The sequence below is a fragment of the Podarcis pityusensis genome (assembly GCF_964106645.2).
Source record: "Podarcis pityusensis genome assembly, chromosome: 14".
NCBI lineage: Eukaryota > Metazoa > Chordata > Lepidosauria > Squamata > Lacertidae > Podarcis > Podarcis pityusensis.
In genome coordinates, this window is record NC_138039.1 from 38,993,404 (window position 1) to 39,007,796 (window position 14,393).

Consider the following 14,393-nt stretch of genomic DNA (forward strand, 5'->3'; position numbering starts at 1 on the left):
AGTGAAGCAAGCAGCTGCTGTATTACATATCACAACTGTCTGAAATGCTGCCTTTTCTGTTGAGGTGGTTAGTACCATATGTGAAAAGTGTCAGCCCTAGAAAAATCTTCTGTGTACCTGGATTTATGACTAAATCACATGTGACCATACTACCATAAACGTTACCCAATTGTGGAAGCTAAGCAAGATTGGGCCGGGTTAGGACTTGGATGGGACGTGGGTGGCGCTGTGGGTTAAACCACAGGTTTTCCAGGACATTTGTTGTTCTGTGAACCGCCCTGAGATCTCCGGGTCTAGGGTGGTGTATGTACATATATTATTATTATTAATATATATATTATTTATAGGGACGTGGGTGGCGCTGTGGGTTAAACCACAGAGCCTAGGGCTTGCTGATCGAAAGGTCGGCGGTTTGAATCCCCGCGACGGGGTGAGCTCCCGTTGCTCGGTCCCAGCTCGTGCCCACCTAGCAGTTCGAAAGCACATCAACGTGCAAGTAGATCAATAGGTACCGCTCCGGTGGGAAGGTCAACGGCATTTCTGTGCGCTGCTCTGGTTCGCCAGAAGTGGCTTAGTCATGCTGGCCACATGACCCGGAAGCTGTACGCCGGCTCCCTCGGCCAATAAAGCAAGATGAGTGCCGCAACCCCAGAGTTGGTCACGACTGGACCTAATGGTCAGGAGTCCCTTTACCTTTAGGACTTGGATGGGTTGGGAGACTGAATTCTGCTTCTCATCACCTTGTGCCTAGACCCTTAGAATGTTTTGCCATCAATTTTTTAAAAAATAAAATAAAATGAGGAAGGATAGAAAACAGACTTCCTCCATCAGCCCCATCAAGCATTGTGAAGGAAGCTGGGAGTTGCAGACCAATAACATTAGGTGGACCATGGGTTCCCTGTCTTTCTGGTTTACACCTTAGATGTTTTTACCATGGCTTGGCTTGCACATCACGCTAACTCAAACCTTGCAGGAGAGAAGCTTGCAACTGCTTTGCTCCACCTCCCTGGTTATTCTTGCCCCCATGCTGTAGCACCCTGCTTGTGGTTAACGCTTAGCTGGAATGAAATATTCAACGCAGCAATAGAGAAATTAAAATAATAATTTATTTGTCAGACAAATAAATGAGAGACACAGTGGTATATGGATACCAAAGCTCTGCCCACTCCAGCCCTGATGGCCAGCACTTATATTTCCTCAGCCCAGCCCCCTTGCTCCTCCTTTGGCTGCCTCTGTCCAATCAGCCTGGTTGAAATTCCTATTGGCTGTTTGCTAGAACCAATCATAAAAGATACACCCATTTCCTATTACCTTTTATGGGAGACAAAGAGCTATATTTCCTTCTATCCATAAATGGCAGAAAAGTAGCCATATATCTTACATTTGCCTCGACAAGGCACCTTAATTATCAGATCATCTTTGCCCTATTGCCCTATTCACTCCAAAACAGTTGGCTAAAACAGATGGCTCATGGTTTTAAATTTTTATCTTAAACAGAGATCTTGGGTTCACCTTCTCACACACCATCAATGAAATAAGAATCTAACATAAGAATCTAACATTTCTTACTTTCTAAATCCTTTGCATACTTACATTTAAGCCAATATATTTCATACATAACATATATAGCTTTTTAGAAGAAAAGGCCTTTTCAAAGCAAAAAGAACTCAGTAAAACAGCTTCGAAAGCAGCCTCTTTAGTTTACAACTCCCTTTCCTAGCCAGCTGCTTTCCCCATTAGCTCTTGCCCTTTAACCTTAGGAAAATATGACTCGAGTCTAATGGGAGGCACATGGTATTATTTTCTAATAAACAATAAATTTCACTATTTACCAACTCTTAATTAGTGTTTTTGCAGCTTGATTGTATTCTGTAATATGTATGGTCACTGTAACCTTTGCTCCCAGCCTGTAATTTCCTTTTACAACCCTATAGATCAGGGGGGCCCTTGATCAAGAAGATAAACAACTGCCAGAATACTCAGCCAGCTGCTTTATGTCTGGCATGAGACATACAAACATTTGCAAATATATTTTTTAAGCTCATTTTAAAATGCAGGCCTTGATCTGATGCCTCAATGCTACTCTGTATTAAGATAAGGTTTGGCTTGGAGCATGGTGGTGCAATGTGCAGGCCAAGGGCCACATGCAGCCTTCAAGGCTTTTTTGTGGCAGTCAACCACATTTGACTCCCTGCAGCCCTTATACAGGGACGCAGGTGGCGCTGTGGGTTAAACCACAGAGCCAGCCGGAAGGTCGGCGGTTCGAATCCCCACGACGGGGTGAGCTCGGGTTGCTCAGTCCCTGCTCCTGCTAACCTAGCAATTCGAAAGCACGTCAAAGTGCAAGTAGATAAAGAGGTACCGCTCCGGCGGGAAGGTAAACGGCGTTTCCGTGCGCTGCTCTGGTTCGCCAGAAGCGGCTTAGTCATGCTGGCCACATGACCCGAAAGCTGTACGCCGGCTCCCTCGGCCAATAAAGCTAGATGAGCGCCGCAACCCGAGTCGGCCACGACTGGACCTAATGGTCAGGGGTCCCTTTACCTAGCCCTTATGCTGCCTTCCCAAAGTCAGGTAATTGAGGTGCTGGACTTTGGGAAGGAGGCATGGGGTTCTGATAGGGTCCTAGACTCCTCCCACCTCCTCATAGTCTAGTTAGCATTCTCCCAGCTTTGGGAAGAAGATGGAAGGGCTCTTAGGACCCTGCTGGAGCCTGGCCTCGCTCCCCTTTCCCCATGACAAGGCAGTGTTGCCCCACTGCATCGAGGTACTCTTGCAGCCCACTTGCTTTGAAAAGTGACTGCCCTGGCTTAATTATTGCCCAAACAGGGGCTTTTGCTAAAGCTGTCTCCCAGACTTAATTTGCAAGTTTCTAAGTCTGGAGAAAGGGACCACATTTAACAGTGCAGCATGGGGGTGGGGGGGTAGGTGTAAACTGCTGTGAGCTCCATTAGCTACTGCACTGATGCCAAGCACAGGATGAGCAAACTGGGCAAGCGCCTCTTCTTGAAGGAACTGGTCTTTAAGCAGCAAAAGGGGGGGGCGGGTTGGGGGGGGAGACAATAAATCTACAGTGTCAGAGACATTATTGGAAGACAGTGTTTAGATCACATTCTGGAAGATGGCATGAAACACACTGATATTTGTATAAAGGACTTTTTAAAAATTATCATTTTCATTTTTACACTTAAAACAATAGATAATAATCCAAGTGCCAAATGCACATTTAGTTTTGACTCCCCCCCCCCCCACTTTCCATGGTTCACGTCATTATTTTCTTTTCCACTACATGTTCTAATGAATCCCTATCTTTTCATTTCCTCATTTTTATATCTCAATGATTGCTACTGCTGAATTTACTCTGTTACTGTTAACTTTTTAATACGCTTGCAATTCCCCACCCCATCCCCGTCAAATGATCTACAAAACATTTCCAATCTCTCATACCTTGCCATTTCTACACATTCTATTAGTTTCATCTGCCATTCTTCCTTTGTTGGTATTTATTTATTTATTTATTTATTTTTAATTGAGGTATTTTAAATTAAAAGAAATGAAGCGATACAGGGGGGAAAGGAAAAGTGAGGGGGAGAAAAAAAGAACAACAAAGGTGTGTGTGTGTGTGTGAGAGAGAGAGAGAGAGAGAGAGAGATTTCCCCTAAATTGATTTTTGAATTTTATTGTTATTCATATTTTTATACTGTATTTTATGCTGCTTTTATAATTAAGTGTTTTAAATTTGTTGTTAGCCGCCCTGAGTCCGGTTTTTGAACCGGGAAGGGTGAGGTATAAATAAAAATATATATTATTATCATTATTATTATTATATATATGCATACAAAAAAAATGCAATATAAGATACTCTCATACATTTTTATATAAACTGATAAATTGTTATTATTCCTAATACTTATTGTTGGTATTGGTACTGTGTCCTCTTTCCACTCCTGGGCATATATCACGTGTAAAGGACTTTTACCCTGAAGGGTTGGACTAGATGACCCTGGGACCCTTCCCAACTGTACGATTCCATAAGAGGAAGGGGGATGGAAATGCCCATTTCTGCATCAGCACGAAATGTCCTCCTTTTCACTCGGCCAACCAGCGCCTACCAAAGTCTGAACAGCCTCCGTCGTTGTCTCTATCTGAGCAGCTGCAGCACATGGAGAGCGCGAAGAAACCCGCCGTTTAAGGCCCTGCATATCAGTCTACCCTTTTCTCTTCTCCTTAGCTCTACGAGGAGAACGGGCTGCTCTGTTGCCGGAAGTGATGTACGGGGAATGGCTGGGTTGGCCCTTCTCGCTTCCCGTCCGGGTTCGCGGAACCTTCCCTGGGCTGCTGCGGCCGGTGGGCTGAGGGGATACGGAGGCGGCGGCGACGCCACCATGCCTAAGAAGGTCGGTCGGAGAGCGCGGAGGCTCCGAGCTTCCAGACTAGCCGCCCTGAGGGTCCGAAGGTTGAAATGTAAAAGACGTCGTGTGCCTCCAGGGGGCGCACGTGGGTCTCCCCCTTCCTCAGCCCAAGCCTCACAACAACCCTGTGAGGTAGGCTAGGCAGAGAGCGAGGCAGGGATGGTGCAGTGAGCTTCGTGGCCTCCCAAGGCTTAGTGCAACCCTCGCCTTAGATAGGGCTGCCATACGTCCGGGTTTCCCAGGACATGTCCTGCAGTTCGCCTCCGAAAAGGGAGTCTTGAATTATTTTTCGGAAACCGGGCAAATCAACATATATATAAATAATATAGGTACAGTGGTACCTCGGGTTACATACACTTCAGGTTACATCCGCTTCAGGTTACACACTCCATTAACCCAGAAATAGTGCTTCAGGTTAAGAACTTTGCTTCAGGATAAGAACAGAAATCGTGCTCCGGCAGCGCGGCGGCAGCAGGAGGCCCCATTAGCTAAAGTGGTGCTTCAGGTTAAGAACAGTTTCAGGTTAAGTACGGACCTCCGGAACAAATTAAGTACTTAACCTGAGGTACCACTGTATAAGGGACCCCTGTCGTGACCGACTGGGGTTGCTGCGCTCATCTCGCTTCATTGGCCGAGGGAGCCGGCGTACGGCTTCCAGATCATGTGGCCAGCATGACTAAGCCGCTTCTGGCGAACCAGAGCAGCGCACGGAAATGCCATTTACCTTCCCGCCGGAGCGGTACCTATTTATCTACTTGCACTTTGATGTGCTTTCGAACTGCTAGGTGGGCAGGAGCAGGGACCGAGCAACGGGAGCTCACTCCGTCGCGGGGATTCAAACCGCCGACCTTTCGATCAGCAAGCCCTAGGCTCTGTGGTTTAACCCACAGCGCCACCCACGTCCCTATAAATAATATATATATTAATAATAATAATAATATATGTACATACACCACCCTAGACCCGGAGATCTCAGGGCGGTTCACAGAACAACAGATGTCCTGGAAAACCTGCAGTGGGTTAAATTGTGCCAAAGCACATAAAAAAAGCTCCAAAACTCAAAAATACTTTTTGTGTGTGCATATGTGCATATAATTTTTATTAAATTTTCTGCTTTGCAATTTAGAATATTCATTTAAACAACATTAAAATGTCAATGACTTCCCTTCTTCTCTTTCCATGGTTCATTATTGCATACCATAAATCCCTGCATATTTTACATAAACTAAACCAGTCAGTATTCCCTTATTACATCCATCAAAACTTGTCTGCACTGTTGAATTTATCTTAATGCCAATGTTTTCAAGTGTACACAATCCCCCCCCCCATATATTCAATAAACATTTTTCAATCTTCTTCAAATGTATGTTCTTCTTGTTCTCTTATTCTGTATGTTAGGTCCACAAGCTGCTCATATTCCAGCGGTTTAAGTTGCCACTCTTCTTTATTTGGGACCTCGCTCATTTTCCATTTTTGGGCCAACGAAACACGGGCCGCAATAGTGGCATACATAAATAACATTTTTTGACACCTCAAAAATTCTTGTAGCTTTTATGGAAAAAAAAGTTTGACGACTTTGATTCCTCTAAAACACACACACAAACACAACTCAACAACTTGGGGCGGGCGCAAAGCTCAACAATTCTGACCTGATTTTCACTTTTGGAGATATGGCAACCCTATCTTAGAATCACAGAATTATTAGACAGAATAATATAATGGCACCTTAGAGACGAATAAATAATATTGTGGCATGAGCTCATCAGACGCATACCGGCATGCATGCCTAATTTTGTCTGCCGCTTTTCCATAGTTAAGGCCCTGCTCAAGGCAGCTTACAACATTTCGGGGGGGGGGGGAAATCACATAACTGCAAACGTAACAAAATAAATAAAACGCGTAAAGAGCACAACCAAATTGAATGATTTCCACATAAATTATAATGAGTTTTTTTTTATTAAAAAAATCAGTAACAGCACCACCACCCCTTCCCCATCCCTTGCAACAGCCTAGAAGTTGTAATCAGTTAGATCAGAGCAGGCTTCCTCAACCTCGACCCTCCAGATGTTTTTGGCCTACAACTCCCATGATCCCTAGCTAGCAGGACCAGTGGTCAGGGATGATGGGAATTGTAGTCTCAAAACATCTGGAAGGCTGAGGTTGAGGAAGCCTGGGTCAGAGGGAAATGAAATGCCAAAAGGGCTAATGCCAAAAGTGGTGGACAGTTCCGTTAGATCCAGAAAACTTAACAGAATTGCAACATTCCAATAAACTTTTTAATGATTTGTCCCTCTACTTTTTGCTTTTCACTTCCCATTGGCTGCAGTTCTTAAAGCTTCCTCCCCCCACCACCACATCTTTATGCAAGTGAGGATTATGCTTCATGCGTCTTAATGGAGTGCAGCCTAGTTCACCAAAGTTAACAAAATTTGTTATTCCACAGGACTCTTGTTAACTTTGCTGTGTCTGACTGATGCAGCTACTGGAAATGGTTACAAAGGTTCTTGTGAAACATACCAGACAAAACAGACTTATGATAGCAGAAGCCAGTTCTCACAGCCAGTCAGCAACTGAAATTAGGAGATAGTTTGAATTTTTAGGGGGTGGGGATGCTGCCTATTACCTGGGGTTTGTGAACTTCTGGGTAGAGATACATTTGGCAGAGATGAGTCAATGCCTTTGAAACTTTTTGCAAGCCATTTGATTCAGCAGTCTTAATATTGTAGTTTCAGATATGCTTAAGCTGCCTTTCAAGGCAGTCTTTACAAGGCAGCATATGTTATAGCAATGTTTTATTTTTAAAATGACATTATACAATTCAAATCACAATGATACAGCCTGTTTAAATGTTTACTGTGCAATAAAATGCAGTGAAAATTAACAAAACCTATACAATAAAATATTTAAATTAAAAGCAAAGTAAAACATGAGGCTTTTTCAACTTTGCTTCCCCTGCCTGCACTCTCTGGCTCATCATGTTTCTCTGTTCTGTTTTAAGGGAAAAACACAGAGTAAGGATATAGCAAAGTCTTCGGTTCCTTCAGGCCCTGTGGCAACAGATAAAAGTGGCTCCGTTACCATCTCTGTCCATGCCAAACCTGGCTCCAAACAAAATGCTGTAACAGGTATGTTGGAAGTTGGAGGGGATAATGTTTTTAATTCCTTGTTATGGGAAATTTTCTTTGTGCAAATCTTGGGTTGGTTCCTGAAAGAGGCAGAAAACTCCTAGAACTTAGATGTGGACTGGATGCAAAAGGCCCTCTGAGCGGCCAGTACTCAGCAACTCATCTGAGGGTCCATTTATTGGAAAAGAAGGAATGGGAGGGTGAACTGCCTTACAGCTGTTACATGTGTTAAGGGGGGTAGAAAAGCACGATAAAAATTCTCATTTTTCCCCATTTTTTTATATGATAAAGTATGTGAAGCTAATGAAAACAACACATCCATAAAACAGCACTAAAGGTTTGTACATAAACTAGGATAAAACAAAATGAATCAGCATGGTTTAAAAGCTTGGGGAAATGAAAATGTTTGTGCCTGGTGCCAAATGGGATTAAAGTTGATGCTAGGCTAACCTCTTTGGCAAAGGCATCTCAAAGATGGGGTGCCGTTGCTGAATAGGTTTTCCCCCTAGTAGCCAACACACTTCACATAGTGGGGCACTCTGAGAAAAAACCCTCTGATGATGCCTTCAGTTTATGGGTAGATACCCCAGATTCAAGCTGTAAAGGACTTCAAAGGTCAAACTAGTACTTTGAATTGGGTCTGGAAATTGACCAAGTTCCAGTGCAGTGGACAAATCTCCACTATAATATGATCAGTCCCTGTTAGTAATCTAGGAGGTTTGTTCTGAAGTAACTGCAGGTTCCAGATTATCTTCAGAAGACAGGCCCATGTAGAATGCATTGCAGTAGTCTAACCTTGAAGCTGCCAGAGCATGGATCACTGAAGTCAGCCTATTTCAGCTTAGATAGGGATACAGCAAGTGAACCATCCTAAACTGGTAAAACTGGAACGTTCTTCACAGGAAGTGTAATTTGGCCCCAAACAGGGTGAACTCCACTCATCTAGTGTTTTATCTGGGTAAAACTTTAAGCTTATTAGCACTTAACCAGTCCATAAACCGTAGTCAATGCCAGTTGCTGGGGAACACAAGTAGAGAGAAGAACACTGTTATGTGGGCTTCCTGGCTGTTTGAACACAGTGAGAACAGGATACTGTAGCAGATGGGCCTTTGGCCTGATTCAGCAGGGCTCATCTTAATATCTCAGTCAACACCAATTTAGCACTTCACCGTTCTTGTTTGCAATGTGTGTTTACCCCAGATCACCAGATGATCTCACCCGCGAGTTTCATGTTGATGGTATATGAAAGTTTCCAAAGAAGCATTTTATGGTTTGAACATCACAAAAAGCTTAATGAGTATCTGAGTAATAAAAGCCTTAAAATACTCCTTGCAGATGTGACAACAGATGCAGTGGGTGTGGCTATTGCTGCTCCTCCTTCCGAAGGGGAGGCCAATGCAGAGCTATGTCGCTACCTCTCTAAGGTCCTCGAGGTTAAGAAGAGCGAGGTTGTGTTGGAGAAGGTATTCCATTCTCTCTCTTTTTAATATGTTATATGTGGGGCTCTTGAAACTTATTCATGCTGATTAACCATGGCAGGTCACTTTTGCCAACTTTCATTTTACCAGCATGGGGAACGCTCTTAATCCAACTGATATACGGTAAAAAGTAGGAGGGGACCGATTCCTGCAAAAGGTTGTCTTGAAGAACTAGAAATGGCTGTCTAACCACAGGCCTTGGAAGAGATGTTGATGGACGTAGAAGAGGAGGAGATATGATAACTATCTTCAAATATCTAAAGGGCTGTCGCATGGGAGATGGAGCAAGCTTGTTTTCTCCTGCTCCGGAGGGTAGAACATGAACCAATGGCTTCAAGTTACAAGAAAGGCAATGTTAGAAACTGATATATGAAAGCTAGGAGCTAAACGGCACCTTAAACCTAAGTTATGGGTGCAACAACAGAATGTCTAGGCATGCCTTTTTTATAAGAATTCAAAGCTGAAAATGAATGAACTGCAGCTGAAATATTATGTTCATTTTTCACATGGTCTAGTTCTTTCCCTGTCCACCCCCCTAATATTCATAAGAGGGTCTTCAGAGAGTAGCTGGAAGTGGGGAGGCAGAAAAAGGTCCTCCTTTCCTTCCACTCTGCAGTTTTAATCTGAAATCTTAGGCGTAGTACTGTTCCCAGAGCTCGGAAACCACTCGTGCTAATGAAATTCCTTCACAAAACATGCCTAGAACAATGGGAGTTTCGAACACTGAAGAAGGGAGATTCCAACTGAACATCGGGAAGAACTTTCTGACAGTAAGAGCTGTTCGACACTGGAATGGACTCCCTCAGAAGGTGGTGGACTCTCCTTCATTGGAGGCCTTTAAACAAAGGTTGGACGACCATCTGTCATGGACCATCTGATATTCCTGCAAAGCAGAGGGTTTGACTAGATGACCCTCATGACCCTTTCCAACTCTACAATTCTCTCTGCCATCAGCTCCAGCAAGCATGGCTAATGGTCAGGAGTGACCGGGTTTGTAGTCCAATTCTCTGTTCATTATTGTCATTCACATTAATTGATCCTTTAAATATTGTCCATGACTTTTTCAAACTCTTTAAGGAGTCCAGTGAGTGCCTGATAGCAGCTGATGCTGTAGCATTGCTGTAGCTAAGCAGGCACAGAAACTTGGTCAGAAACTTGGATTGGAGATGACCAGGAGTCCCATGTAGAAAGGTCGTCAAAATATGCAGGTGTTAATGTGTGAAATCATCTTAAAGTTATTTGCTTTTTTATTAAAACAGGGAGGCAAATCTCGAGAAAAAGTAGTGAAGATTTTGGCACCAGTGACTCCCGATGAAGTTTTAGAGAAGCTGAGAAAAGAAGCTGCCAGCTGAGACTTTTCCAAAGCAATAAATGAGCAAAGTCGTCTCAGCAGGTCGTTTTGCTGAAGGTGAAGGACAAAGAAGGTTATACACAGGAGAGCACATTTTAAAAGGTGGCAGAGAAGCTTAACATGCATCTGTAGACAACCGCAAAGATGAATTTACAAGGTGTGGATACACTAATGTCATAACACAAGGTACAAAACCTAATGTTATTTGAGAGAGCCTCAGGACTCCAAGACTTCATTAATTGGAAAAGATGAAAATTGTGGTATAATCGATATTATTTTATTGCCAGAATTTATATACTGCTTAATTGACGTAAACCTCCTAAGTGGTTTACATTGGACAATAGCAACTATTCATTAAAATCACCAATAAAAACAAATGTTAAAAACTAGCTGACATAACATTGATGAGAATATAAATAAAACCAACAGTTTTTAAAGCAGATACACATAAAAAAATGATATTCAAATTACACGTCTGGGTAGGTAGACTCACCTAAAGTGTGTAGCAGGTGCTGAAATCAACACAGCGAAGGCACCTGTCTAACATCAATGGGCAGGGAGTTCCGAAGAGTAGGTGCTACCAAACTAAGGATCAGTGACTTGGAAATGCAGAACAAGCATAATGTGGCACTTGTAAAAGTGGCAGTTCAGCAAACTGATGTGGGCAAATGAGCACATCGGGCAGTGCTCTCTTTTTTATATATGCGGGGGGTGGTGTGTGTGCCGGTACTCACCATGAAGTTGTTGAAGTAAGTGCCGGTACCGCGTACCCTTAAGTACTCTTAGGTACCGGGGGGGGGGGAGCACTGCATGTGGGGCAAGGTGATCCTTTTTGATGGGTCACTGCTGGAAGTTCTCCAAATAGCGTTTTATATAGTAGCCTGGAAGCAGATTACTGTTTTTGGAAGTGTTAAAATGTTGAACTTAGTTGCCTGTGTGTGCACTCAACCCAAGAACGTCTCTAGAAAATAGGTTTTGCAGGTTGCCGTGGTTTAATAATTTGTAAAACCTGTTTAGCCAAAGACTATCACCCTGCAAATATATGGGAAAAGATTAAGAAATGGGTCCCCAAATGCATGCATGATTCGAAGAAGGTTCTGGGTCTTGTTGCAACCCACCTTGGATCAGGCTACAGCATGTTAGTGGGTGCCAACCCACCAGCTGAAGACCAGTGGTGTAGACAATACTGAACTGAATGGACCGGTTTCATGTGTTACTCGATGTTGGGCTGAGAGAAAGAGAGGAACTGGCCCAAGGTCACCCAGTGAACTTCATGGCTGAATTTGGGATTTGAACCCTGCTTTCGCAGGTCCTAGTCTAACACATCCAAAACATCTGGAGCATTCCAGCTAGGGTGGGGATCATTCACATGGTCTCTCGTCGGAGCCTTGTAAATGGTGCTGAGCCTTTGCTTCCTGGTTCTAAGATGTTTAGGCAAGTGCGGGGTTTCTTTGAATTTTTTTCCTCCAGAAGCCGAGCAGAAGAACAAAGTTAAACTGGTTGTAATAGGGTGCATTTAAATAAAAAAAAATAGCCAATCCTTTCATATCCTTTTGATTCACAAGGCGTATAGTTTTAGGACCCACTTTATTTCTGAGATTTTAAGATGCTTTAAACTGCTTTTAGTATTGTGCTTTAATTGTTGTACCCCCCCCACCTCGGGGGCTCAGAACAACACTGAACACCAAGCCACTGGATACCTTGAAATGGAACCGGGTGGAGGATCTGTTTCACTGCAAGTGTTATGTGGTGGGCCGGGCTGTCAACAAACCCTTCTTTCACCTCCTGTGACCCACGGTTTGCCTCACACAGAGCCAAGGGCACAGTCACCACAGCACTGTTTATCACCTTTGCTTAAGGCTCTTTGTGAAGCTAATTGAACGTCAACTCCTCGCAAACACCTCATAATCTCCAGACCGCCCCACCTAGTGTTGGGCTGCCTCTTTTATAGCCATAATGTTGTCCTCTGGGCAATCCCCACTTGCTTTCCCGTCTTCTGATATGGCCTCTGGTGGTCAGGGCCGCTGCCTATTTTCATAGTGAAGCTAAAGAGGGAAGCTGGCTTCTCTTCCCTATTCCTTACCACCAGCAGCACGGCCATTTTGAACTCTGGCTCCCCCTCAGCCTCAACTGGCTTGGCCATTTTAGGCCATAGCTCCCCCTCACCCCCAGGCAGCATAAGCATGATGGGTGGGGCTTATGGGAGTCGTAGTCCAAAACATCTGGAAGGCAATGAGTTGAGGAAGGCCAATGCAACCTCATCCAAGCTTCCAAAAGAAGAAGGAAAGAGGACATTCATCTAAGGAACCACAAACCCAGGGACACACAAAGCTAAGAATGGAGTATTATTTCATTCTGAAAACTCAGAATGCTAAAGAATTTTATTTCATTTTTAAACGGGATGGGGAAGGGATGTATGTAGGAAGACACTCTTGGGAAATTTATTCCTTTACAAAATGAAAAACGTACATTTGTGTGTTGGGGGGGGGGGGTTTACAAACCAAGTCAACATATTCCACCGGTGAGAGCAGTGCCAACTTGGCAGGAGTGTCCAGCTCTTCTGCCCCGCATGTCACTGGCACCCAAAGCTCATCACGTGTCCGTCTCCTCGTCCCACTTGGTGGTGTCAGGCAGCACATGAAATCGAGGAACATGGAGGCCTGCAGCCCGGCCTCTGGAGTGCCGTGTATGGTAGGAGAGACTCCACAGCTGCTTTGATCCCTTTGTATTGCAAGAGGCTCTCTGGCGTCTCATGCTTGAGGAGGGTTTCCACCACTGCCTGAGCCTCGAGGTAGTTCCGCGAGTTTGTGTTCCACGTGATGGAAAACTTCAGCACAGCCTCTGGAAGAAGGGGTTTGGGGAAGACACGTCAGGAAGGAGTGCAAGTTGCAGGCAGCGTGGCCACCTTGAACCAACACACCTCTCTTGCGAAGCGTGGCCAGGTCTGGGCACACATCTGACCTGCGCCTTTCTTCAAGGCAGGGAAGCAGATCCAACACCCCTCCCCACCTAGTAGAAAAGCAGCCTGCGGTGTTGGTGGGAGGTTTTGAATCAGAAAAATGCCGGGGGGGGGGGCACAGGGTCAAGCAACCTCTCCTCTCACCCGTCTTTCTTCTTAAACTTGCAACTTTCCCATGGCTGTTGTTCAAAAGGACAAAAGAAGACTTTGCGAAAGGGCACCTGCTGGGTAATTAAGTTCAGCACACACGCACACCTTTAGAGGTCGTCCCTGCAGCATATCAACTAACCTTTCTGGTCTTTCCGAAGCTTCAGGAGGTTCTTTCCCAAGTCGTTATTAGTTATTATTAATAAACTCCATTTGCATGTAGGAACTCCTATGACTACAATTAATGATGGGAGGGGTGACTGAGTTTATTCCAGACTACATGGCTTACAGGAATGGGTTTTATAATATTTATAAAAGTACAACAACAACAACAACAACAACAATATGCACTATAATCTTTGCTCTAGTATTACAGAGCTGGCGTAGCTAATTTGAGGCTGTGTACACACCATACATTAAAAGCATTATTGCTTCTCCCCTGTAAGAATCATGGGAACTGTAGATTACCCTTCTACCACATAGCTACAATTTGTAGCACCCTTTACAAACTGTAGTTCCCAGGATTCTTTGGGAGAAATGTGCTTTTAATGATGCCTGTTTTTGCTGCAGCAGGCATGCTCAGCTACCCCTCTGGAAGCTCAATCCCACAGAAAGCTGTGATGGCCACCAACTTGGATGGTTTTATGCAGGAGAAGGCTATCAATGGCCACTAGGCACGATGGCTATGCTCTACCTCCACAGTCAGTGGCAGTAACGTTTGTGAATAGTAGTTGCTGGAAGATGCAGGAAGGGAATACAGAATGCTCTTGTTTCCGCAGGCCTCTGGTTGGCCATTGTGAGAACAGGATGCTGGACTAGACAGGCCAATGTGGCCTCATCCAGCAGGCACTTCTTATGTCTTTACGTGGTTCAAGGGTAGAGATTGTGAGAAGGCATCTTCCAAAGCAATCCCACCCCGCAAAT

The 14,393-nt window shown here is 44.3% G+C and overlaps 2 protein-coding genes across 3 annotated transcripts in view; both read left to right on the top strand.

The window, feature by feature from the left end:
* The window catches only part of BNC1 (basonuclin zinc finger protein 1), a 309,802-nt gene that overhangs the window by 169,465 nt on the left and 125,944 nt on the right, over positions 1-14,393 (top strand). The gene's annotated exons all lie outside the window — the stretch shown is intronic.
* LOC308462704 (UPF0235 protein C15orf40 homolog) lies at positions 2,718-10,750 on the top strand. The gene is made up of 5 exons (XM_080980598.1): positions 2,718-2,764; positions 4,229-4,394; positions 7,408-7,534; positions 8,870-8,997; positions 10,272-10,750. The coding sequence occupies exons 1-5, from the start codon at positions 2,733-2,735 to the stop codon at positions 10,362-10,364; spliced, it is 546 nt and encodes a 181-aa protein (XP_080836724.1). The 5' UTR covers positions 2,718-2,732; the 3' UTR covers positions 10,365-10,750.